General features: G+C 41.4%; 1 protein-coding gene across 1 annotated transcript in view; it reads right to left on the bottom strand.

Annotated features, from left to right (window-relative positions):
* The window catches only part of apba1a (amyloid beta (A4) precursor protein-binding, family A, member 1a), a 37,820-nt gene extending 25,840 nt beyond the window's left edge, over positions 1 to 11,980 (bottom strand). Inside the window, exons 1-4 of the mRNA XM_008284346.1 lie at positions 10,439 to 11,980; positions 4,595 to 4,693; positions 4,440 to 4,479; positions 996 to 1,141 (exon numbers count right to left, since the gene is read on the bottom strand). Coding sequence (XP_008282568.1) covers positions 996 to 1,141; positions 4,440 to 4,479; positions 4,595 to 4,693; positions 10,439 to 11,980 — 1,827 coding nt within the window. The remainder of the gene's footprint in view (positions 1 to 995; positions 1,142 to 4,439; positions 4,480 to 4,594; positions 4,694 to 10,438) is intronic.
* Positions 11,981 to 22,873: the final 10,893 nt, after the last annotated feature.

The raw sequence follows: 22,873 nt of genomic DNA, 5'->3' as shown, positions 1-22,873 counted from the left end.
TGCTGGAGGGGTTGTAGAATTATGCCTTTCATTTTAAAATACCCCAAAGGTGTTCTTTGGGATTCAAGTCAGCCTGTATTTTGGTGTATTCACACTTGACCCATCTGAGTCAAACTAATGTATCATGGGCTCATCTGACCAAAGAATCTGTTCCCAATTCATCATGCTTCTTTCATGCATTTCAGCTATGTTTAATCTTGCACTTTTGTACTGAAGAGCAAGCAATGCAGTCTATCAAAGATGATGTTACGTAATGTCCTCAACACTGTCTGAGCTGCTACAGTAACTCCAGTTTCTATTGATAACCCCTGTGCCAAATGAAGTACCTGCTCATTTGGTTTGTAGAGGTAGACCAGAAAAGTAGTGTACTGTCAACAGTGTCATTGTAGTAGGGCGACCACTGCGGCTCTGATTAGCAGTACTATGGCTCATTCTATGCCTCCTGATTACTCCTGCAACTGTGTTTTGACTGATTTTTAGCTGGTCACTGATCTTTCTGTATTCTTTCCAACTTTTGTGAAGTCACATAATTAGATATTTCAGTTCCAGTTCTTTTCAATTTGGAGCTACGATGCGGATATGCAGATAGACACAGAGCAAAGCTCATTATAAACCATGGTCATGCAGTTAGGCTGATTAAAGATCACAGGTGTTCTCAGATGTGTTTCAGTGATCATAGGTGTATTCACTGTTGTTGCACTGAATTTCTATTTCACGGCCTCTGTGTTCAACTTAGAAAAAAATGCAGTTACTGAAAACTGATGGAAGGTGAAATCATTTGATATTTAGATAATATCGCACAGGGATGTACTTGCTTCTGTTGTATCCGGTATTACTGTGCGTTACCAGTTCAAAAAAGTACAACAATCTAACTAAGCTTAAACCTTAAGAGACTTGGCTTGCTTGTAAAAATATATGTGCAATCTGCTAACTTCAGACTAGTGTGTAAATACACTCTGTGAGCTTGTTGACGTGTGTGCTATGTGTGTGTTCACCTTGATGCGGCTGACAGCCTCCTGTGCTTGCATCATGCGGATGTTCTTGGACGGTGTCTTGTCCGACAACAGTTGAGTGGAGCCCAGGTAGTTGGCTGCAAAGATTATCCCATCAATCAGGTCCTCTGGGTCACAGGGGCCAGGCACTGAAGTGATGAGAGTGGTATAAAAATTATACTGAATAAAAAAAGGGAGTTGAACTTGTGTCTCACTCACAGTTTGATCAACTGCTCAGTTGATCTCTCCTGTTTGGGACATGTAAGTGTTTATACATTTTTAGCAAACTACCAAAATCCATTAGCATCTGTACCTACCATGTAAATGTCTGACTGAAAATACACACAGCTCTACAAATGTGCAATTAATACCCACAGACAGATAAACTTCCTAACAGATATCTCAGCCACAACAATTTGCTTTGTGCACATTTTGCAGGGGTAGGAAAGACAAGTCACATTTATATATGACCAATTTCACCATGAACTATGAGCAAGTTCCTCAGGAAAGACAAACGATATGCGGGCTCATGGAAAAAGTACTTAATAGCACAGCATAGCATTGCACAATTTAATTCACAGCCCTCATGCGCTAAACAATTTGGTAGCAAAGCCGATTTAATTTTTGTTTTAAGAGTACGAGTTCATTCTATTCAATTTAGTTCTATGTATATATCACCTCATCACAAAAGATACTTTCACAGGGTACTTTACACAGTAAGGTGAAGACCTTAAAATCTACAGAGAAACCCAACAATTGATTTACAAGTTTCATGCAGATTGAAAGTGGGGCCAAAAAATGTAATAGGCCAATAATGTAATAAAAGTCCTGAACCAATAACATAATAACTAGCCAATAACGTAATAACTTATTATGTTATTGGCTGGTTATTACATTTAGAAAGATTTTTTTTTTTTTTACCAGGCCAGTAACATAATAACTTATTACGTTATAGTACAAAAGATATTACGTTATTGGTTCAGGACTTTGATTACATTATTGGCCTATGACATTTTAAAAAGTGCAAATTTATCACGTTATCGGCCGTTGTTACGTTATTGGCTGTTCTTACATTATTGGCTTCTACACACCTTTTCTCCGAGTCCATTTTTTATTTATTTATTTTTTTACCAATACATTCTTCTTCCTTAATGAGTGTTTGCTGTTTCTAGCTGGCAGCTATTCCTTCTATTTCCTTAAGTGCAAAACTTTGGTGTTAGTAGCTGACACCATTGTGCTACAGTGCTGCCCGTTTATTATCATACCCTCAGTTGAGGATGGAATTCTGACTATATCCGGGTTATTCTAATAAACAGAGTTATTATTTATTTATCATTAGATTAGTGTATCAAAGTGTCCGCAACGATAGAGCACTGAGAATATTGTGTCTGTGTGATGAAAAATGGGGATCTATACGTAAAGTCAAAATGGGACTGTTTTCACAAGACCAACGGGACAGTTTCTTTGAAGTCCAAGAAGTGTTGATTCAAACGGAGCTTTATGGATTTGCCTCAGTGAATTTTCACCTTTGTCAGTCCGAAAAGCCACCCCATCAATAAAAGTTATTTCCTTTAATCAGAGGGTATACAGAGGATTAACTTATCATGATTAACTAGCTGAGCAGTTCAGTTATGAGTGCTCTGCAGCAATGCGATTCTCTTTGATGTTCCCTAATTAATGTCAGTGTGTGAATAACTCAGTGAAGCCAATCTCAGGCCAGCAGGTAACTGACAAACAAACAAACACACTGCCTTCCGTGGCTGACCAGGATGTGATCATCTTCCACGCATGACCAACCCTTGCCCCATGAGCCGTACCGATCGGCCGACCACGACTTTAAAAGGGCAAAAGTTATTCCTGGAATTAATTTCGAGTAATGTTGTTATGACAAAGACTGGAATTACGACATTATTCTATGACAATAAATGGGCTGTTTCACTATAGGTTATATAGGAAATGATGCAGGACTTCGATATTTTATGAAACGGGATATATATAAACGGGATACTCGATAAAGCGGTGGAACATTAAGTGGGCCACACTGTGCAGCATTTCCACAATGTGGCAATCCTGTGCACAGCAGAAAATACATTCAGGTAATCTGATTGCCATATTGCCCCTTAAAATTCATGTCTCTTCAGTACCTGTTTATATTACATTTCTCGTACTTTGTTGTATTTTCACCCATTTCAGAAACCACACATACACATTTGCAAATATTTACACTGAACTTCCACACACCCTGTCCAGCATTTGTTTTGCAAAAAAATTGTACTCACAAATAGTGATTGGACTCTGTGATTGGTCCAGTTGCTATTTGTGACCCTTAATATAGAGTGACTCAAGAAATCTAAAGTGATTCTGAACTCCTTTAGTCTTCTGCTGCAATTTGAGGTTTGTCAAACATCTTTTAAATCATTCTTAAATGTTTTCAGGCTGACAGGGAAAAAATTATGTCTTCAGCTGTTTTCACACTTACTTGTACTTTACATGTTTCTGAAACGCCACAAAAATTGTGAAATTTTCATTAGCATAATGATGTAAATGTTTTTGTTGGGCAGGTAACATGAAGCAGTCATTGTTTGGTGATGTAGTCTTCAAAAATTAACTAAAATTAACCTGGGACATTTGTTTGATTCTTTATCTATCCTTTATCAATTCAAAAATATTTCCTTTGCAATTTTTTCCTCACAAGTTTAGGTACAGATCAGATCTTTGTGTTACATCTGCAATTTCAGTTTAAAGGATTTTTATTCCATTCAAATAATTTTAGAATATTTCTTTTCCATAATCCTTAATTCTGCTGCATGTATGATTTTTCTTTCTTTCTTTCTTTCTTTCTTTCTTTCTTTCTTTCTTTCTTTCTTTCTTTCTTTCTTTCTTTCTTTCTTTCTTTTAACATCTCTTTATTTATTCTTTATTTATTTATTTATTTATTGATCATTCAACAATTGACTAAAATTTCCATTTGGAATTCTATCGTCTATTTGAATATCTTGTTAATTGCAGACATGTTTATTCTCATGCACTTGATTGTTCGAGCAAATCTCGTTTTTTTTTAGCAAAATTCTTTGCTTCAGTTTTGACGTCCTTTTTCTACCATTCATTTTCTCACATATCTCTTAATTCAGTTGCAGTAATTACAATTATATTATTATTGTTTGTCACATTTTACAATCACCAGCAGACTGGCAGTCATCTTATCATTCAATTACGCCTTTCTTCTGTTGAGGTCTAAAAGAAATGGCTTAAGTCCACCATCAACTGTGTTTCACAGCCATCAATGAACCTGCTGTCTGAGGGGCCAAATCAGCAGCCAACAACTTTTTTTCTTAGTATTAGTATGCGCCTGCCCCTTTTTTACTGCACACAGCAGCTCCCTCTGTACATTCCCTTCAACTTTAAACAGTAAAGCATACCTCTTTAGGGGGGAACCTCTATACTCACCTTCTACATATGTGGGAAAGGATGCAAGGCTTCTCCTGGACTATAAAAAAAATACAAGAATGTTATTTTCTTTTCCCAACATAACTTCAACTTGATGTAAAACTGAAAATAAGACAGTGAATATCTAATTTAAAAAAGTCAAATGTTGAACACACCTCTTTACTGGAAGGAGATGCTTCAAAGCTGTCATCCTGAAGCAGATGTCTGCTGGATGACTCTGCTCCTGGAGGAGAGGGTGAGCCTGAACCAGGAGACTGCATGGAGAAACAAAATCCCAACTTAACTCACGTCTGCTGGACAAGGTAACTGCATCAGTAGGTACCACATATGACCGAACATTGTTCAAGTTTATATACACCAGTCAAAACTATGTCTATCATGGCAGTCCAATGACTCCTACAGCTCTGAAACCCATGTCTTTTTCACCAAAAAAAAAAAAAAAAATCATGCGTTTTGGTTCCTTTGAAGATTTGTTATAGGTCTTCTGGAAATATGACAAAATCTACCGGGTCAAAAATGTGCATACAGCAATACTAATATGTGACCATTTTCACCTCAGTTAAGCACTTCTGGTAGCCATCCACAAGCTTCTGGTTGTATTTTTGACCACGTAACTAAAACAGTTCATCTAAATTTGGGGTGGCTGTGGCTCAGGTGGTGGAGCAGGTTGGTCAATGATGGGAAGGTCAGAGGTTCAATTCCGCCCGGTAACCTGTGTCATCGTTGTTGTGTCCTTAGGGAAAACACACCTTGCCTGGTATGAATGGATTGTTTGAGGTGGTAGTTGCAGAATGGCAGCCTTGCGTCTGCCCCAGGGCACATACATTCGGAATAGCTACCACATTCATTCCCAATGTATGTGAATGAATAATTAACAGTGTAAAGCATCTTTGAGAGTCTAGAAAAGCGCTATATAAATCTGATCAATTATTATTATTAAAGTTGTTGGCTTTCTGACAAATACTTTATCATATCGAGTTAAGTCAGAGGGAAGTCAGGACTTTTGGGAGGCCAGTCTAAAACCTTAATTCTAGCCTGATTTAGCCATTTTTGACCATTCTTGATGTGTGTTTGGGGTTATCGTCTTGTTGGAACACCCAGCTGCTTCTAAGATCCAGCTCTCTGGCTGATAATTCTTGGTTTTTCTGACAAATGCGAAGGTAATCTTTGATCTTCATTAATCCATTTACTTTGTGAAAAGCACCAGTTTCACTGGCACGAAAACAGCATCAAAGCAGAATACCACCACCATCATGCTAGAAAGTAGGTTTGGTGTTCTTGGGGTTAAAGGTCTCATCTTGTCTCCTCCAAACATGTTTCTGGCCATTGTGGGCACGTAGCTTAATTTGTGTTTCATCTGACCACAGAACTTTCCTCCCTAAGACCTTTTCTTTGTCCATGTGATCAGCACCAAACTTCAGTTGAGCTTTAAGGTGCCGCTTCTAGAGGAAGAACTTCCTCCTTCAGGCAGTCCCTCAGTACATGGCGATGTAAAACACCCTTGACTGTGGACACTGACGTCTGTGTTTCAGCAGACTGTAATTCATTTCAGACCACTTGTTGGTAATTCTCGATTAACTCTTGACCATCTTGACCATCTGTCTCTCAGCAGCAGGTGACAGATTGTGTGTTCTTCTTGATCATGGCAGTGACACAACTGTACCATGTGCTTTGACAAACACTTCTTGGGATGTGCAGCTGAAGTGGCTCCAAGAGATTTTTCTGAACTGTTTAAATCAATAAATTGTTTTTCTAGAGCTTTGCTGATCTCTTTAAATTCTCCCACTCTAGTGTTTGTGACCTAGTCAAATGAATGTACCCGATGGGCCCTCTTTAAATTGGCCTTGAAAAGTTAGCAGCTGTAGTCAATTGCTATCTCCCACAAAAAGTTAAGAGATCAGCAGATTTTGTCATATTTGAAGACCTAAAATAAAACAAAATGTATGATTGTTTTGTTTTGTTTTTTGTGACAAAAAAGTGAATGTTTCAGTGATTCAACCACAGAAAATTCTGACTTATAGGCATCATGATGTACTTTTGTGATGAGATTTAAAAACCAGTACTCTGTCAAGGTGATTGTAGGTGAATTAAGGACAGTAATAAAGGACTTCAAACAGATATTGATGGCATTCGGGAAAAGGAGAGTGTCACACTTGGAAGTCAGCACAAAATTATTAAAAAGGTTATTAAATGCGCACCAAACCATATGGAAGTGTGGTCTTTGGTCTATTTAGAACCACAGCTATCTCTCGCTCCCTCTCTCTCTCTCTCTCTCTCTCTCTCTCTATCTATCTATCTCTATCTCTCTCTGTATCTATCTATCTATGTATATATATATATGTAGATAGATAGATAGATAGATAGATAGATAGATAGATAGATAGATAGATGGTACTATTACTTTGCAAACTGAATACATGAAATCCTAAGTGAAGAAAAATAAATAAACAAAAGTAAAAAAATAAAAAAAACAAACTACTATCACCACTCTCAGCTTTTGCATTAGAATAAAATAGAACTTTATTGATCCCTTTGGTGCGAACCTCAGGGAAATTGTTGAACCATTAACCCACAAAAGAGTTTGAAATAAGACATTGGTCTTAATAAAATAGTAGTATAGAGTTTTGTGTAATATCTGAATTATCCACACACATAAGACCCCTTAAACAACTGATACTACCACTGCCATAAATAAAAAGCATCAACACACAATGGAAAAATTCTTTACAAACTTGAACCATCCACACCTCATTTTGCTCTTGATCCTGTTGCTCAGGGTGTTGCTCCTGTTGCTCCTGTTTGGCTTTTTCCTCTTCATACTTTTCTACCTGATACATCCAAAAGTTTTCCATGACTTTTTAGCAAATGCTCTAAAGCAGCCAAACCTCACCAAGTGCCACAGATGAACTAGCAATGAGAATGGCCGTGTGTGGATAAATACCAGCACCAGCAGACTGACAATCAGCTTCTCAAGTGACACTGAGATATCAGGGTTCATCTTGGAATCAGCAAACTGTCAGTCTGGATTTGCTCCGATGATACTGTGATGCTATGCCATCTTAGTCATCAAACTAATTTACACAGCATGTCATGAAAACATTCATCTTCATACAAAGTTTAAAGCATTTGTGTTAAAAAAAAAAAAGCACCCAGGCTTATATGTTCCAATCATGGTGATGCAAACAGGAAAACAGCCTTCACCATTTTGTTATTGGATCCTTATTGAATTATTTAGCTTGTCTTACCTGTTACCTTTCTCTGTTTGAACTCTGCTGAATAAATCATTGAGAGGAGGGAGCGGCTACAATGGCAGTTGGAGGAGAGCAGCACCACATACAGTGGTGAACAAAAGTATACAAGATCATGTATATTATGTCAGTCTTGACTTTCCAATGACTCCTATAACTTTTAGTTTTCTATAATGAAATGATTGAAACACAAACATGCATTTTGTTTCTTTCATAAATTTATTATAGATCTTTGGAAATGGGACAAAACCTGCTGGGTCAAAAATATACATACAGCAACTTGAATTATCTTATCACAAACTGGTGGAACACAGGTGTCAGTGTCCACAGTCAAGTGAGCTGAGAGGCTGCTGTGTAAAAATACCATTGAGCTATCTGGCCACAATGACTGGAAACATATTTGGAAGAGAGAGAGTGTTCTACTCTGGGGCTGTTTTGGAGACAGTGAAACTGGTGCTTCACATTACATAAATGGGAAATTACGATTACCTCCACAATCTTCAGGAAAACCTTAAATCCACCAGAAGGTTAGGTCTTGGTTGCAGTGGGGTATTCCAACAAGACAATGACACCAAACACACATCAAAAGGAGTAAAGAAATGGCTAAACAGGCTGGAATTATGGTTTTACAGACTTCACTACGTAAAGTCCTAATTTAATGGCTTAATTTTATGATGACGAAGCAAGTCTGTGTCAGAAGGCAACAAATTTGGTTTAACTGCACCAATTATGTCAAGAGGAGTGATCAAAGATACAACCAGACCTTGGCCCGCTAAACAAAATTGCCTACCTGAGGTGAAAATGACCAAAGGGCATTTAAACCAAATGTTAGTATTGCTGTATAGATATATTTGACCGACCAGATTTTGTCATGCTTTCAGAACACCTGAATAAATCTATCAACGAAACAAAATGCATAACTGTCAAAGACGCCCAGATTATGTCATACATTCAGAAGACCTAAATAAATCTATCAAAAAACGAAAATGCATGATTGTCAAAGATGCATGTGTTTTAGTCATACCATTAAATAAAATTAAGAGTCATAGGAGTCGCGGTGAACTCAAGACTGCCATGACAAACATGGTCTTTTTTAAGTGCATGTAAACTTTTGTTTATTACTGTAAGTAGGATTTTTATTCCTGTTTTTTAGGTAGCTAGATAAAGGACACCCTTTTTGATCCCACAAGTGGAAATTTTGCCTTTTGGCATATTGGAACTTGTAAGGAAGCTCAACAGTGACAGCTTGGCAAAGGCCACTTAGACTTAGACTGACTTTATTATTCCCAGAGGGAGTGTCACCACTCCCACACTGAGCTTAATTTGGTAGTATACTATGCAATGACATTGCAGTTCTATGATGAGGTTTCTGAAAAAACTGATTAGATTCTGGAGTTGTCAATGACTCATCTTCAACTTTACTTTTCTGATGGCAGAATGGAAACATCCTACCTATTTGCAAAATTCAATAACGTAGCCAGTGCCTTGAAAGTTTGCTAATCAGCATGATTCCTTTTTGGTTAACTCCAACACATAGAGGAATTTACTCAAAAACTGTGACAACTACAGTCTGTGCTTCCCTGGTTTTGACGTTTCCCATATTTCCTGCCTGTCTCTACTAAATCTAAAAGCTAGCATGACAGATAAATAATCTTCTTCATAGATAAACTATGCTAACCATGTCCTCACTCAAACTCAGAAAGAGGCTCAGTGCCACATTCTCAATACTGATGTACAAACTGTGTGAGTGAGTGTGTGTGTGTGTGTGTGTGTGTGTGTGTGTGTGTGTGTGTGTGTGTGTGTGTGTGTGTGTATGTGTGTTCAGATGACTTCATTTGGTTAATAATTTAAACAGAAGCTCATTGTTAAGCTAACAGAAACCTCTTGTTCTTTCTCTCTTCTGGGGTTTACAGATGGTGTAGAGGACAGGGCCACATACAGGCACAAACACACACACACACACACACACACTTACTCACACACACACACACGCACACACACAAACACAAACAAACACACACAAACACACACACACACACACACACACACACATACACACAATCTCTGCCAATGTCTAGAACTTCACCTGGCCCTCCCAGACACAGATATACAAATGCATACTCACACACACATCAGCATACTGAAAAAAATCAAATTGTGTGTTGTTTTTGCAGTGTACATAAAATGCTGTACACCCCAAACAAGAGTAATGCATTAAATTGCAAATTTGCTAAATAATTTACTTTTCTATTCTCTCCGCTGTCCCTCATATTGACGTTTCTAAACAGGAGCTACTATTACATAATAGACTCGATTCATATTGGCACCATATACAATTACAAACAAAATTTACATACAAAGCCCTAAATGACAACGCTCCAGTCTATCTTAAAGACTAACTTGTGGTTCCTAGAGTTTTGAAAATTAAAAAGAGGGGCAGAGCCTTCAGCTATCCGGCTCCTCATCTTTTGAATCAGCTCCCAGCTCCCAGGTATGGAATGATGAAGATGGTGGTATAAAAAAAAAAAAAATCAAATCGAATTGAACTGAATTGTTGTTTATATCCTGACGCTGGCTGTGAGGGATGTTGTTGAAATAATAAATAGACTTTAAGATGTGTTACCAAATAGGAGACCAGTCAAGGTATTTTGGCTGACCTGGCCATTAGTGAAGTAAACCAACACATTCCTATTCAAATACACATAATCCCAATACAACTTGATCAATAATAGTCAGAACTGCTGTACTTACATCACCTCCAAGTGATGGTTGGAGGTCACATTCAGCAGTGGGGCTCAAGTCCTGCCTCATTACCCAAATGGGCTCCTTTGGTTCATCAGGTGTATAAGGAGATCTCACTGTTCTGGTCTTTACTTCCTCTATGGCCTCCTTGATGTCTTTAATGGCCAGAGATATAGCATCCCTCTTCTCCTGACTGTTCCTCACAGCTACAGGCTCCTCTGAAGGACTCACAGCCTGCTGTCCATCTTTTTTCTCTTGATTGGCATCATTATGGATTTTGTCAGTGGTGGTTTGGGTCTGAGGTTGGGGCTTTTCTTCTTGCTGCGGTAGCTCCTTTTCCTCCTTTATGGTGTCTTCTGCGGCATGATCGAGACTTTGAGAGCTTAGGCTTTCTTTTACCTCAGTAATGATGCAGTCAATATCCTCCTCTTGGTCACAGCTGTCAGCGCGTGGATACGGGGCAAACTCAGCCTCCTTTTCCGGGCTGTCCGACTCACCATCTGACCGTTCATCATAGTGGTGCAGACGGGAGCCCACCGCTTCCTGCTGATGATAATCTCTACCTTCAACTGGGCCCTGCAACAGCTGAAACCCAGCCCTTGCTTGTTTGGGAGACCCTGTATCATTTGTCCGACCTGCATCAGATGAAACTATTGTTGGAGCATCACAGATTTCTTCGTAAACATGCTCTGAGAGTGAATAAATGTCATATGGCTCAGAATAGGCGTCTAAACTTTCCAAGTTCTGATCAGCTGAGGCATTGGGCCTTTCCCCAGAGTGGCTGAGGGGCTGGGTATAGACATAGTTGGAGTATCCAGCATTCAGTATCTCCTCTGCTTCATCGTCTCTATGGAGATTTTGGATATTAGGCAAGGGTTCACGTGGAAGGGGTGGGAGCTGAGGATAGTTAGAACATGAATGGAGATGTTGCTGTTCCGTCTCACTTTCAGTGTACCCCTCGGCCTCAGGCTGTAGTTGTAGGCTGTAGCTGCCTGCCTCATTTTCCACCTCTGGCTGCCCCTCAGGCTCCAGAGACATCATCACCAGACCGTCGTCTCCCTCTGCCCGGTCAGTATGGGTGTGGAAACCACTCTCAGTACTTGCTGAGCGGGCCAGCACTGAATCGTCTCTTTCTCGTTCATCGTCCTGGGTCATCTCTGCATGGTGCTGCTTTTCGTGTTGTGCTCTCTCTGCCTCTCTCTGCTGCCTCTGTCTGTGCCTCTGCTGCTGGGCTCTGATGCGAGCCTCGCTGTCCCCCTGTCTGCGATAACGTGTCACCGCAGGTCGAGGAATGGGCTGAATTTGCTGTGGTTGAGAAGACTGAGCTTCATGTTGAAGCTCTGTCACCTGCTCATCCTGTGGCTTGCGCATCTGTGGCACCCTGGTTCTGCCACCCGCACTTCCTCCAGCTGAAGTCTCACAGCGTCTGTAGCGTTTTTCCTGGTTGCTGTGGTTACGGGACCGGCTATTGTGGCTGTTGTGTTGACTACGAGGAGGAACATCAGTCTCCTCCATCACTTTCTGGCCAGGTTCCATCTCCTGCGGATTCATGGCAGTCTGGTTCTGGTTTATTCAGTAGTTTAAAAGAAAAGATTTACGATCCCATCATCAGGGAGGAAAGGTTGCTGGTGAAAGAAAGTGGCAGAGAGAAAGGAAGAAAATATGAGTAGCAAAAAAGGACAAATACAAGAGAAATGTCCAGAAGTATTGTGACTGTCACCAGAGGTCTGTACTATGAGCAAGATTTGAGATAACTAAGGTAACATCAGGCTTACCAAAATTTTTGCAGCTTTTCCTCCTGTTTTAGCTACTGTAGCTGTGGTACTTTAATTATATAATATGTATTTAAAATTGTCTTTCTCTAATATTATAATTTGCTCTTCATTTGTGAAATAGGCCACTCTGATGCTGAGCAGGTGGTATATAGTAAGTGTTGTCGGGACTGTGTTTTCTAAATTGAGATAGCCTGTGTCTGTCACAGTGTTAAGAATGGTGCAAGAAATCATTAAAGTCAGCAGCATGCTGAAGTAACTCTTGACAGCTTAGCCTGGTCATATGACCTTTGATTTGTTGACGGCAGAGATGTTAAGGTGCTATTAGAATTCATGCTCTGACTTTTTGTGGTTACCTGACTGTAATATTTAATTGATTTACTGATATGCCCTATTAAGTTCCCAAAATTGCCAACCCTTACATGTTAAAAAAAATAAAATAAAACACTTAAGCCGAAGGAGAGAAGTTGCTGTATTAGACTAACATGTGTTTCCTGTGTTAGAAAAATTAGGCCACTTGTGCACAGCCAGACTATAGTCACAGAAGCTATTGTTTTCAATTATTGAGTTGAGCCAAATCATGCAAAACTGCACTATACTATGGAGGAATTTAATGATGGACAGCCTGGTAACACACCTGCTTGAGCAGGTATCTCACGTACTAGTACGAGAAATCCCCACTACTGTAGCCTGGGCTTGATTCTCACCCAATTCTTATCTCAAGGAAATAGCATGGCAACTGGGAGAGCAGCAGACAGCTGTGTACATTGCAACTTATACCTTATCCTCACAAGGGTTTATGTGTCACATCTTTCTAGATGTTCAAGCATTCTTTACACTCCTGGCAATGGAGTGGCAATGTCTTGTAGGCCCTCCCTTTAAATCAAATCAAATCAAGTTCATTGTCATTTTGCTGTACATACACAGTAGTACAGGCAAGATGAAAGAGCGTTTCTTCAGGATCCAATAACTTAAAGCAATTTAAATAAAGAAGTGTTTGCATTTCCAGATCAGCAGTTCAGCATTCTGACAGCTTATGGAATGAAGCTGTTGATCATTCTGGAGGTTCTTCCTTTAATGCTCCAGAAATGTTTGCCTGATGGTAGCAGTTCAAACAGTTTAAAGAGAGAGTGTGAGGAGTCCCTGACAATGTTCAGTGGCCTGCTCCTGCAGCAGCTCTGGAAAAGTCCTTGGATAGAGGTGAGGAAAAGTCCGACGAACTTCTCAGCTCCTGTAACTATCCTCTGCAGGGCTTTTCTGGACAACCAGTGAAAAATAATGTCAGCAATGGCATATGGTCAGCAACCATCAAAGCTCATCAGGTCAACCTGATTGTCTAGAGCATGGCACCATCTAAATCAGTTACTTTCTGAATAACCTGTCATGCTGAAAAGAGAACCACTGATTTGGAACTCAGCCTCTCTAGCTTGAACCTTAGCCTCTGCAGCCCGTACAATGCCCTGTTCAGGCTGCACCTCAGCTTGTCCACTTTCCACATCAGCCTGTACAAGCCACATTGCAGCCTGTTCAGCACCCCAACAGCTGAGCTTTGCCTCATCAGGCAGCTTCTCTGCTTAAACTGGGCCACCACCAGGGTGTGCACCTGTGCCATTCAGCCATCCTGGCCTGAGAATACAGTCCTTTTCTGTACTTACAGAAACTACCTAAATGTTTTGGAGTTCCCTATGGCTCAACCACCACAATACCTTGCCTTGGCCTCAGATGGCAGCATACTAATCTATGTACCCTAAATCTATAGTCCAAGGATACAGCTTCCCCATTAACAGTCCTGCAATGCTAAACATTAGGGAAAGGTCCATGACTGCATCATAGGGCATTCTAAAGCCTAAGCTGCCTCAATTCAGCTCTGGAAGAGAAAGTGAATCTATAGCATTGGTAAGTGGCCTACATTAATTTGCCCTGTGGTTGTCAGGTGGCAAAGAGATACACACTGTACAACAGTGTAATGCATGCTTTCCTGCAACGGCACGATCAGCTGAGCCAGGGAGACTCTAACTACATTTTAGAATCACCTCAAATGGACATGGGTGGTGCCTATGTGTTCCAAGGGTTTTCATCTGCATTTCACACACTGGTGGTGATGTTGAGCCACATGGACGGTCTTGGCCAGTTTAAACTAAAATTTGGCTCCCACATCGACACACTCCTCAACTCCTGGGGAAAGCTTTGCCGATACTGTCTAAATATGGCCATTATCTGCAGCGGTAGTGATCAGGTTTATACAGTGCAAGACCTTAGTAAATGGCTACACAGAAGGGCACAAAGATCCAGGTTTCCTGACATGTAATAGAGTCCAACCAGAGTCTACTAATACTGTGTTTAAAGATAATAAATCTGCCACTGCTCAAAGCATTAAACCAGCCACTGTTTACCTTAGCAGTGACTTCACAGTGGTCAAGTATCCACAGACCTCTCACTAGCAGCCTAAAGCTTATCCAAATTCTAAATAAAAGACAGTTCAACCCACAAGCAAGAGGAGCTAAAGCTGTAAAACTTACTGCCTGTACTGCTTTACTACTCATGATTACTACCTCAGTGCTTAGTCTGAGTTTGTAAAGACTGCCACTGGAAAACAGGCGGCTTGGATTAGTGAGAAATGGGAGTGCATTTAGTGTGAGTGTGGTTAGACAGTAAAGGACTGTACTCTAGAAAACTGCTCCATCTGCAATGATCAGCACTAGGTGGTACTTCATAAAGTGGCATGTGTTACCAAGCCAAGGGTTCATTCTGTCAGTGGACCTACCAATGTGGTATATCGGGACCGTGCCAGCCACTGAGGGTGTGTTATGCTAAAGGTGTACCTGCCCAGCTCTGCCATAGAAAAAAATCACTGAGCACTTACACTGTGTGGATGACGGGTCTGGAGGAATTGTAATTGTAGCTTTTGCGGCACAGTACATTGGGTTGCACAATGAAAAGGAGCTACTTAAGCTAAGGATCAGCCGATAGGATGAAGTTCAGCATCAGGGAGTGGTAGAGTCATTTGAGATGTCTGCCCACACAGCCATAAGCCTACCACTCCATCTGCTGAGCCTTCACTGCAACTGAACTCAATTTAACTTCCCAGTCTTGTCCAGGAAACATACTGAAGACAGAATTGCACCTGCATGTCAGGTTGAAAGACTGTGGTAGCTTGATATAATGCTCTACTGAAATTAAAAGATGGTACAATGATGTTAAACAGTCAAGAAGAGCACTCTTCTCCTCTGGAGGCAATCCACAGCTCCACTTGATACACTACCTGAAGCCATTCTCTGAGTTACTAACCAGCAGAAATTTTCTTTCCAGTTTCTCGATTTTTTACACCTTTTTCAAATCTTTCCATCAGGATTTTTGACAAAATTTTTGTAATTAAATCTGTCATTTACAACTAACATAAGCATATGTGAAGATTAAGGACATTTTTTTGTGTTAGGTGTTAGGTAAAGGATCAAGGCTTAGTCTCATAATACAAGCCTGCAATAACTTTTTAAATATTTTACCAAGATCATGATCTTTTTCAGGAACCAGTCAATGTTTATTTTTAGAGTTGTTAAAATATAACCATTGATAGGTGTGCATTTGTGATTTCTCCACTGACCACAAACTGGAGCAGAGAAGAACGCATTTCTTTCTCTGTCAGTCAGCGGCCAGGATGATCAGACTTTGACGAAAATCATCAGTGGTTACGAGATGTAGGTTTGTGGCTACCACCGAGAGAAGAAACAGCAGGCTATGCTGTGGAAAAGGCTGCAGTTTCCAAAACAAGGCATGTCAGCTCAATGTTTTCTTCAACATTCACATGGTTGTGCACCAGAAATTCATACCCCAGGGTCAGACTGTCAAGGCAGAGTTCAAAGCAAAACATATTTTGTTCACACCTTGTATGTCTTGAGGTAAGAATGTCAACAATAGTCTTAAAGTGGATACTGTAAGTAGACAAATTAAATATGCTGTCAGTGAGACCTTTGTTGATATGTTTCATTATTAGGTTGATGAGCAAGGGTTAATCACAGTCATCCTAGCAGCAATTAGTTTAGAATGCAGCAGTTTAGGAATGCCAGTTAAACAAGCTAGCACTGATGTTTCTGGCGGTCTTTTGCCATTTTACATTGTGATTTATGTTGTGTCTTAACCATAGACTGTATAAAAGATGGACGTAGCTACCGTGACGTCACCCGTTGGTTTCTGCACTGAGAAAATGAAGCCAGGGTTTTGCTACTTCCTGGTTGACATCTTGGATTTTTGGAGCCAGTGTCGCAAAAATTGTCGAGGGGGGCGGAGCCATAGGAGCAGCGATTGGTCAGACGGATTGAGAGGCAGGCCCTCTCTGCCCGCCCACATTTACCGCCTTCTGCTTGATTCATCTGTATGGTCGCTGCCGACTGTCAATCAAGCCAGCCACGCCCCTTGCCCCGCAAAATTTTGACGTTTTTTTAAAAATTCAGTATTGATTTATTTTCCGATTGCCACCTGATCTCTGGACTTGACCATGAAAACTAATTTTTAAAAAATCCTGAGCTGTAGGAATGCGGTATTTTTTGATCTGTGATCACTTCTTTTCCAATTCATTTCTATGGGAGCCAGAGCTTTTGGGAGCCAGGACTAGCGGACGTAGTGATATTGCAGGTTTTTGACACTTCCGGGTTGGCTTCATTTTTCAGGGCCGGTTGCTACGTCCATCTTTTATACAGTCTATGGTCTTAACAAAGATCCTCTGTAATAGAGCTCCATCAAGTGGTGACGTACGTAACTCAGGAGCAAACCAAGTGTTTATATTACTGTTTTCCAGACAGTAGCATTGATTAGAAGAGAGAATATTTAAAGGCTGGCACATCATTATGCCTCTTCTCTCCTCTCTCACACTCTCACAGGCAGCAGCAAGACCACTGGCTGTCATGGAAACCACAAACGTAATTGCTTTCTGTGGGAGGGCAGATGAGCAGGTGACCTCTCCAGGGGGCAGCAATGTTCCCCCACCTTCCCAACCATGTCACTTCCTCCCCTTTTCCAGCTCCTACAAAAGTATAGTTGGAAGAGACCAGGAAAACAGGGTTTTGAAAATCAGTCTTGGAATTATTTCCCAAAGGACAGCTCTCGTGTTTACATTTATTTTCTCAATTTCTGGTACTATTAAGTTAGTACTGAGGTATCATTTCATTTTCTATTCTACTGAGTGGTTATTACTGTTGTATGTGTATGTGCATGAACTATCACAGGGACTAGCATTTCAGGTTCTGAACTTTTTCCCTCATTGTTTTTTGCTTAGATACTAATAATCTAATCTAATAACTAATAAAAAAAAAACTTTCACAGAGAGACAGACAGCACACTCACATTCACACTGACCGACAACTTAGAATCACCAATTAATCTCAGCAAGTTTTTGGACTGTGGAAGAAAGCCAGAGAACCCGGTGAGAAACAACGCAGGCGCAGGGAAAACATGCAAACTCCACACAGAAAGATCCCAGGCTGAGGTTCGAACTCAGGACCTTCTAGTTGTTCTGCAACAGTGCTAGCCACTGCACAACCATAGTGCCCCTAAATTCAATTATATGGTGCCAAATCACAACATAAATAATCTTAGGACACTTAATATTGTGAGGTCCTGTAGCGAAGTAGTCATTTGTGGGTCTATCCATAACCCACTGGTGCAGCGTGACAGTGAGTTAAGCAAGTTAATGCCAGCTTCATAGAAATTATCCCAGGTTTAGGCAGCTTGAGTGAAAATGAGACAAGACAGCATTTTAAGTTATAAACAACTTTTAGAAACATTGCATGCAGTAGGCTGTTATTATCAATCTCTCTTTCTTGCTCTCTCATTTTCTCACTCAAAGGTCTAGTTAGAGCATTTGTGCTAGTAGAACAAAAGTATTATGTTAAAATTAAGGACTCGGATTCTATTCAAAAGGGATCATGAAGGCAAAAATGTTTTTCTTAAAGTGCCTGAAAATTACTTTTGCAGATTCGTTAATCTAATATTTGTTTCATATGGTGCTTGGTAATTGGTAGAATTTGTTGTGAAACCAAACAAACACTGGCACCAGAGGGTGTAGGTCCTCTCATGCCCAGGCTGTCAAACTGCATTACCAAACAACAAAGTAGCCTACATCTGTCACATATCTTTTTGCACCCAGACTATAAGTAACAACTGGCAATGGAAGAGAAAGAGGATCATAGAGACACACTGTTGCCTGTAAAATTCTTACCATATTTCTTTAACATCTCTATAATCTGCACTGATCCACTGTGCTTCTATAGTTACATACTTCAAGAATACAACCTGGATAAGTGCCATAAAACTAGTTCTAGTGGGGCTTGAGCTCAAGGAGCTCAGTCTTGGAGAGGTTGAGTTGAAGGTGGTGTTTTTTCATCCATGCCGAGATATCTGCAGGGCATGACGAGATCTGGGCAGAGACTGTGTGGTTGTCTGGGGGAAACGACAGGAAGAGCTGCATATCATCAGCACAGTATGAGAAACCATTGGAGTAACCATCTACATGCTACTACTTTCCAAAAATACAGGAACAAGCCAGAGCGTTTTCCCCCCATCCCACAATGGTAATGAGGTAAGGTAACGAGGCAACTATGTGAGACAGTACTTCACAAATGACAATGTGTGTTGTTTAAGGGTGAAGTATCTGCCTGAGGCTGTCTAACATGCTCAAGGGCAGAAATGTCCATCACAAAATGGATCCATCCAGCCAACATGTCCTCATATTTTGCCCCACTGAGGAGGCCTGAGGATTGTACTATGACTAGATTAGTAAATTAAATAGGTGTGTTCAGCTTAAAGTCAGAGTTTTTTGTCATGAAGGTGGTGGCTCTCTTCTAACCTGGATAGATAACCATGGTAACTTGAGCTGTAGAACAAACTTGGTGCAGAGCAGGTCATATTCAGAGTTTAGGATTTAAATCAGCTAAAAGAAGCATTTCCCTTTAAAGTTTATTAGCAACACAGATTTTGGGCTGAGGGAATATGTTTTATCTGTAAATCTGTTGAGCTGTACATTACGAATATGATTGAATGAAGCTGTGTTGTGACAGTATCACAAAGTATATGCAGCATGTTGCCATGGGAACCTAACATGTATTGAGCTGGTGATGCAGAAATTGCATGTGTTTGGTTGTCTGTCTCTAAGTGTAGCCCTGCAATAGACTGGTGACCTGTCCAGGGTGTCCCCTGCCTTCGCCCTAAGTCAGCTGGGAAAGGCTCCAGCCCCCCCGCGACCCTAGTGAGGATTAAGCGGTGTATAGATAATGGATGGATGTTTGTCTTGATTTGTTGTCAAGTCCGTTCACACTGCTGGTACTGCAGCTGATAGAACACAGATTAGAAAACTGGTAATTCTACTGGTATTTATTACAGAGAATATTCAATCAGTGACATTAATTTTACTTTGACTTGGCCAATAACTAAAATGATATCCTGTATTATGGGCCAGTATCAGACTGAATGCATTTCAACACAATATGTTTAAATATATAAAATTAATATATTGATTAATATACTGATCTATAAAACAAGGTGCAAGATGACGCGGTGGTTAGCACTGTTGCCTCACAGCAAGAAGGTCGCCGGTTTGCGTCCCGGTGGGGACAGTGGGCTCTTTCTGTGTGGAATTTGCATGTTCTCCCCATGCAGCATGGGATCTCTCTGGGTTCTCCGATGTACTCAGCTTGTGCACAAAATATCCATCCATCCATTCTACTATCCATCCATTTTCTATACACCATTTTGTCCTCTGTAGGATCGCAGGGGGGCAGGAGTCTATCCTCGCTGACTTAGGATGAAGGCAGAGAACATGCAAACTCCACACAAAGTTCCACTCCAAGATTTGAATCCAAGAACTACAGAAACAGTGAGTCAAAGTGCTGCTAAACATCAGGTGCACTGGTGTGACCAAAGAAAATGTTCAGTTGCAAATGACAGATTTTTGGTTGCACAAAACATCGGCACTCTGGAGACTGTATTGAATTTTGTAGTGAGCAGAACAAGTCTAAGCAAAGCAATATATGTTTTATATTTTTGTATGTGCACACTGTTGGCATGTGTTATTGGAAATATGTCAACTGGCTTTAAGCAGTTGTCACCTGGAATAGTTTCTAGTTAGCAGGTGAAGTTTGTAAAAAGTTAACTAATGGAATTTCTTTCCTTCTTCTTTGGAACATCAGTTTTGCGAGGTAGTTGTAGCATGGCTACAATAGCATTCTATAATGACATGCCATCCCATCTGGTTTGTGCTCAGTGGGACCATCACTATATATATATATATATACACATTTTAGCTGGACGACAAGAGAAAACACCTCCAGGTCCTGTGGGGGGCTGTTGATGTATGCTGCATGGGATGACTCATATTACACCCAGCTGAAACTGATGGGGACGAGTGAAGAAAAAGCAGCCAACAAGTGCTCAGCACTGACAGTCATGACTGCAGTTTCTACATGTAATGCACACCTAATGTCCATCCACAGTCACTGGGGTTCAGAGACATGCTGTCTACATTCTGTAGAAGGATCCAGTGCCGGGTCTGCAGAGTGAATGTTGTGCAGCTGCACCCTCTGTTAGAGGTAGAGTCTCTGATTTGAGAACATCCATCCATTATCTCACTGGGGTCACAGGGGGCTGGAGTCTATCCCAGCTGACTCAGGGTGAAGGCAGGTTCACCTGGACAGGTAACCAGTCTATCACAGGGCTACACTTAGAGACAGACAACCAAGCACACTCACATTCACACCTACGGACAATTTAGAATCACCAATTAACTGCAACATGTTTCTGGATTGTGGGAGGAAGCTGGAGAACCTGGAGAGAACCCACGCTGCACGGGGAGAACATGGAGACTCCACACAGAAAGATCCCGGGTGTCCTCACCGGGACACGAACCAGCGACCTTCTTGCTGCAAGGCGACGGTGCTAACCACCGAGCCACCTTGCAGCCCTCCTTGAGAACATGTTGTACCAAATTTCACCCAATGTAGTATCTGCACATGATAAATGTACAGGAAAATCGCAGTACCAGCCTCAATCACTGCCTCCTTGGTGGCTTCTGTGTCAAGGAAGATGTCCATGTACTCATCCATGTCCCCTGCACAAAACATGTGCACAAAACATGTGCAGGGGATATGGATGAGTACATGGACATCTCCAGCTGCAAAAAGAATGGGGTCACATGTATCTGGGCCTGTGGAATCTGTAAAGGCATTACATGCAGAAACTGCAGTCATGATGTTGTTGAGTCTGAAGAAGACATAGACAATGACTCTTGAAGCTTCTGACATTGTGAATGAGCAAAAACTCTGAGTGTTATACACTGCTCAAAAAAATAAAGGGAACACTTAAACAACACAATGTGACTCCAAGTCAGTCACACTTCTGTGAAATCAACCTGTCCAATCAGGAAGCAACACTGATGGTGAATCAATTTCACCTGTTGTTGTGCAAATGGAGCAGACAACAGGTGGAAATGAGAGGCAATTAGCAAGACAACCCCTGTAAAGGAGTGGTTCTGCAGGTGGTGATCACAGACCATTTCTCTGTTCTCATCCTTTCTGGCTGATGTTTTGGTCACTTTTGCATTTTGTCAGTGCTCTCACCCCTAGAGGTAGCATGACACGTTCTCTCCAACCCACAGAAGTAGCTCAGGTAGTGCAGCTCATCCAGGATGGCACATCAATGCAAGCTGTGGCAAGAAGGTTTGCTGTGTCTCTCAGCACAGTGTCCAGAGCATGGAGGAGATACCAGGAGACAGGCCAGTACACCAGCAGACGTAGAGGGGCCATAGGAGGGCAACAACCCAGCATCAGGACCGCTACCTCCTCCTTTGAGCAAGGAGGACCAGGAGGAACACTGCCAGAGCCCTGTAGAATGACCTCCAGCAGGCCACTAATATGTATGTTTCTGCTCAAACTGTCAGAAACAGACTCCATGAGAGTGTATGAGGGCCTGATGTCCACCAGTGGGGCTTGTGCTTATAGCCCAGCACCATGCAGGGTGACTGGCATTTGCCAGAGAACACCAAGATTGGCAGATTCTCCATTGGCGCCCTGAGCTCTTCACAGATGAGAGCAGGTTCACACTGAGCAGATGTGACAGACATGACTGAGTCTGGAGACACCGTGGAGAATGTTCTGCTGCCTGCAACATCCTCCAGCATGACCATTTTGGTGGTGGGTCAGTAATGGTGTGGGGAGGCATTTCTTTGGAGGGCCGCACAGCCCTCCATGTGCTAGCCAGAGGTACCCTGACTGCCATTAGGTACCAGGATGAGATCCTCAGATCCACTGTGAGACCATACGCTGGTGCAGTGGGCCTTGGGTTCCTTCTGATGCATGACAATGCTAGGCCTCATGTGGCTGAAGTGTGTCAGCAGGTCCTGATGATGAAGGCATTGATGCTATGGACTGGCCGGCCCGTTCCCCAGGCCTGAATCCAATTGAGTACATCTGGGACATCATGTCTCGTTCCATCTACCAACTCCACGTTGCACCACAGGAGTTGACTGATGCTTTAATCCAGGCGCCTCATGTACAAAGACTTGCGTGGATTTCATATTGAAACCTGGCGTACGCTTCAATCCAGAAAATCCAGATGAACGAAAGTGAGCGTACGCCTGAATCCAAGCACATTTCCTTTGTGCATCTCACTCAGCGTGGAATTGACCGCA

Source organism: Stegastes partitus, unplaced genomic scaffold (assembly GCF_000690725.1).
Source record: "Stegastes partitus isolate 25-593 unplaced genomic scaffold, Stegastes_partitus-1.0.2 Scaffold355, whole genome shotgun sequence".
Taxonomy (NCBI): Eukaryota; Metazoa; Chordata; class Actinopteri; family Pomacentridae; genus Stegastes; species Stegastes partitus.
Note: the sequence above shows the minus strand (reverse complement) of the source record. Positions and strands in the feature narration are given on the sequence as shown.